General features: G+C 40.6%; 1 protein-coding gene across 1 annotated transcript in view; it reads right to left on the reverse strand.

The window, feature by feature from the left end:
- Positions 1-600, reverse strand: part of MPHOSPH6 (M-phase phosphoprotein 6) — a 4340-nt gene extending 3740 nt beyond the window's left edge. The window contains exon 1 of the mRNA XM_009332305.1: positions 491-600. Coding sequence (XP_009330580.1) covers positions 491-600 — 110 coding nt within the window. The remainder of the gene's footprint in view (positions 1-490) is intronic.
- Positions 601-4914: the final 4314 nt, after the last annotated feature.

Here is a 4914-nt window from a genome sequence, read left to right on the forward strand (position 1 = left end):
ATGGACATTTTCTTCCTTATTAGCTAAGCCTTCCTTTATTTTTGCCATTATCTCTCCTATTACAAAAACAGGATTTGAAGTGAGCTGGACTCGGGAAGACAGAACTGTCCTGAATGGACCTAACCGTGTGACTGGAGCTGAATTTACTAACACAAGGTTTCAAACTTCTTTTTTCAAATGAAGGGAAAAAGCAGCAGTGAATGAATTGATCTCTGCCTGAAAGAAACTAATTACATGCATCTAGAAGAAACTGTGAGTGAAAGAAAACAACACACACAAGAAATGAAAGTAGGTCAAACTGCACTAGGCAACCTTGAGAACGTCCCTGAAAATAAATCATAAAAAAAGCTGTAATGCCAGCCTGTCGCTATTTTTGCTTCTGTTAATTAGTTATTAATAATACTTCTTTTATAGGAAAAAATATGTATATTCTATTCCCACTCCACAACACTCCAATGATGATAAGAAGTACAAAAGGGTAGAAGCTTACTCTTTCTCCTTTAGATCTGGTAAATCAAGGTACCAGTGTTCTTCACTAATTATCTTCTTTTCTTCCTCTTCTAGTTGTTTTTTAGTTTGTGAATCCAAACCCCTTTGCATAAACTAGAAAGACAGACAAACAAACAGCTTCAGTTTTCTGCATCATGAGTATGTTCTGAACATGCAATAATTACATGATGATAATTATCCATCACATAGTATTTAACAGCTGATAGAAAGTAAATGCTTTTTGTGATTTTTCTCTGGGTTTGGTCTAAGTCTGGGCAAACAGGCAATGGAAAATTAAACAACTGCTGATCGCAGCTATCTACTCGAAGTCAACAGCCAGCCACATCTGTACTTACATACAAAGAAACCGATCTTTCCTGGTTAGTTTTGATGGATCTGAGTTGTTACAACTCCGTAACTTTGCTAAGGTTTTTCTAATGTTTCAGGAAAAGGCCAGAGAGAATGTAATGGTGTTAAAATTATTGCTGCATATCAGAAACCAACACCGCCCATACAAACAGCACTGGAGCTCAGAGCTAGAGGTAGGTCATACCAGGCTGGCCATTGTTTGAAACAACTTTCAACCATCCTCTTCTTTTTCTCAGATTTCATTTAATGAACTGGCTTGCGTTTGTAGCCCTGAAGGCTGGAACCTGCTTTTGGAAGTGGAAAAAAGTAACTGAGGCTACAAAAAGAAGTCTTTTGTATCCAGCTGTGCTAGAGGAAGATGATACCAGCTCTTAATTTCTCACTGATGACCCACCAAAGTACCAGTCAAGCAGTATGTGTAAGCACCTGTTAACTCACTGCGGGAACAGTCTGCCAAGTTAGTTGAGACCAATAATTTAGTTTAGGGTAAGGCCGCTAATTTTGCCTAATACAAGGACATTCCTGTGAATTGCTTCCTTGGTGATAACCTTTGGCCGATGGGAACAGGCAGATAGGATCAGTAAGCTCTCTCACAGCTGGGAGTAAAAGAGGACATCTGCCATGGCCTATGAAAAATTGCTGAGAGTGCAAAACTACAGACCTGATATATGTGAAACATCCCTTTTATTCCCATTTGTCTCAAGTCAGGTGCCTGAATTGAGTGGCAATTTAAGTATGAACGTTAACCAAACATGCTGGAAAAACCAGAACTCTTCACAACTTTGCAGTAGTAATCCTTATATTCTTGCATCCCTAGGAGTGAAAATTGTTTTCACAATTTCCACTCCCCTACAGAAAGTGTTTGAATAACTGTATCTGTCAGAGGTGTACATTTATACCAATGTAATTCCCAGCTAGGGGCAAGTCTACCAGTACAGTTTATACAGACTCCCATACAAAAATTGCTTTGTGGCTATCAAAGCATACCTGTACATGCAACACTGCAGAGGAATTTTATACCAGCTAATTTTACCCCTCTCATTTAATGCTTTATCATTTTTCTGTTTAGATAAGCCTGCAGGCTGACAGATAATGTGCCAGTGGGGCACATCTGTCTCTTGAACACTAGCAGAGACTTGGACATTGTTTAGGTCCCAGATAAAATGGGCTTGGCTGGGGATAAAGCCCCAGAAGGCATCACAAAACACTTTCCTCCCACGAAAAAACTGCATTATTGAGCTTATTTAAAATATATAGGTAATACAGATGTGTAATATATATATTATTGTCATGGTTTAACCTCAGTCGGCAACTAAGCACCACGCAGCCGCTTGCTCACTCCCCCCCACCCGGTGGGATGGGGGAGAGAATTGGAAAAGCACAAGTGAGAAAAACGCGTGGGTTGAGATAAAAACAGTTTAATAATTGAAATAAAATGATAATAATAATAATATGATAATAATAACAATACACAAAGCAAGTGATGCACAGCACAATTGCTCACCACCTGCCGACCGACGCCCAGCCAGTCCCCGAGCAGCGGCCCCCCCCGGCCAGCTTCCCCCAGTTTATGTACTGAGCATGACGTCCCATGGTATGGAATGTCCCTTTGGGCAGTTTGGCTGTGCCCCCTCCCAGCTTCTTGTGCACCCCCAGCCTTCTCAGTCGGTAGAGCGTGGAAAACTAGAAAGTCCTTGGCCAGTGTAAGCACTACCTAGCAACAACTAAAACATCGGTGCCTTATCAATTTTGTTCCCATCCTAAATCCAAAGCACAGCACTGTACCAGCTACTGGGAAGGAAATTAACTCTATCCCCGCCGAAACCAGCACAATTATATACACCCCCCACACCTCCTCAGTCTTTACAAAATGCCCAAGCAAACCAAACCAAAATCTGAAGTAAAAGCCAGTATAGTACTAGTGTCTCATTTTCCATTTGTTTCTATTTGCATCCATTTGTACAAGATCTTTAATGAAAGAAAAATTGACTTTTCTGAGTCGATCCAAAATATGTCAAAGCTTTCCAATTAAAATTACAGTATCTTCTTGAGGAAAATAAGGGAGTCTATCATGTGGAAAACCATATTGCTCAAGGAAATTGGTTAGCCAGTCAGAAATCTCAACAGGAGAAATTCTGCTACAAGCACCCAATTAAATAATCATTTCACATTACATTTTAAAGATCATGTTTCTGAAGATTACTACAGGAATAACTAGATTAAAAATATGTGATCACATTTATCTAAAATGTAAACACACATGGATGAATTAAAAATATACCCGTTGTGGTAGACACAGAGTATGTAAGTCAGTAACTGGGTGGTTATTTGGATTAGTTTCCCCAAGCAATGGGACCGGGATCAAATGGTGCAAGACCTAAAAGCACGAGCAATCCTTCAACACCAAGAGGTGAGCACATGTGGGCCAGTACTTAGTACAAAGGGTCTTCACAACGCTACCACTGACTACATGTCACCTTTGGGTGACACGTCACCTGCCTGTTGAATTGTGATAATACATCTTATCAGTACCTGTGGAAGCAGCTGCTAAAGTATTAATTAAAACATTTGTAAACAAGAAGATCTGCAGAAGGAAAGTGCTAAATACAAGATCTGTGTATGACCTTTTCAAAACCTACTCATCTCTTCAAAGTTGGTTACTACTGCCCGCACTGTAAATCCGCAAATGTCACAGCACCACATTCACAGGCTGCTTCTCCACAGCCTTCCAAGGAAGAAAATCTAAAAACTGGCTTTTGAAATCTCCAGGGGGTTAATAGACTGGCAAAAAACAGGAGCAGGAATTTCACTTTAAAAGAAAGTATTACACAAAAATAAGAAAAAATAATTATGTTGCCATCCAGGTTATGGGAGTCTTACTCTGTCATACACTGCTGGCTAACTAAACTCAACATCTACTCCCTTTTGAGAGCGAGGCAAGATGTGTTCCGTTCCCTCTGTGCATGAGTTTTAGTCTTTCATTAGCAGCATCTGTTAGTTTGGGTAAATATTCTACCATCTTACTGTAGAAGAGTACCCTTTACATGGTAGGTTGAACTGAAGTCAGCTAAACTCCTTTCAGCCAGTGTCTGAAATATAACTATGTGGGGAAAAAATGGTTACATAAAACATCACAAGCAAGAAGCCACAAAGGCCCCATCATATTCAGTTATAAAAATTTAATGGATATTAACATTTTTAAAAAAATTAATGGCAACTCAACTTTTACTGGTTGTTTTCCAGCAATAAAGAACCATCAATCACAGGAGAATGTACTCTACTGAACTAGGTGTTGTAGTACATGACGTGAAGCAGAATCCATTAGCCAGTAAGCGGAGACTAATTTCACATAGGACTTGACATGAGATTCACAATTCCAAGGGTAACAGGCACGTCACAATGTTACTAACAGCCCTTGCATTTATGAGTTGGGAAAGACAGTTAACACTGCCATTCAGGTTGGGTATTTTATAAGCTATCAATGTAAACAGACAAAAAAAATGGACACAATAAAAAAAAAAAGAAACTTTTTTTTCCCAAGATTAAAAGCCCCCCCCAAGTAAGGCACGCAACATTAACATTTTAATTTCAACAAGTGTGTTGTGTGGTGGGGGAAGAAGTCATCATTTTTATTCACTATAAGCAGCCTAATTGCAGAGAAACCAGGCGGAACAAGAAGACTCTCAAATGGTGCCCAAAAGTTGGCTCTTGCTAGGGTGAGACTTTTGCTGCAATTATTAATTTGCTTTCCTGGACCAAACCCTCCAGCACCCTACAGTTTATAACCCCCCCGAGGCCCCTCGCCACCGTTTAAGCAGCCCGGTATTCGGTGACAGCTCTGTGAAACCACCTCTTGCCAGTGAAGTTGGAAGGAAGCAGCTCAGAAAGCTGCAGACCTGAGCGAAAGGGCAAGCGATAAATATGTATTTTAAAGTGTGCATTACGGGGGGTAGGAGACACTCATGCCCGTGTGTCAGACCAGGACAGACGCTGCGTGGCCAAGCGTAGACAGGGAGAAATGCCCCAAACCAGGGAAGGGCCACCCAAGACGGCCTG

This window comes from Pygoscelis adeliae, unplaced genomic scaffold, assembly GCF_000699105.1.
Source record: "Pygoscelis adeliae isolate BGI_AS28 unplaced genomic scaffold, ASM69910v1 Scaffold18, whole genome shotgun sequence".
NCBI classification, from domain to species: Eukaryota; Metazoa; Chordata; class Aves; order Sphenisciformes; family Spheniscidae; genus Pygoscelis; species Pygoscelis adeliae.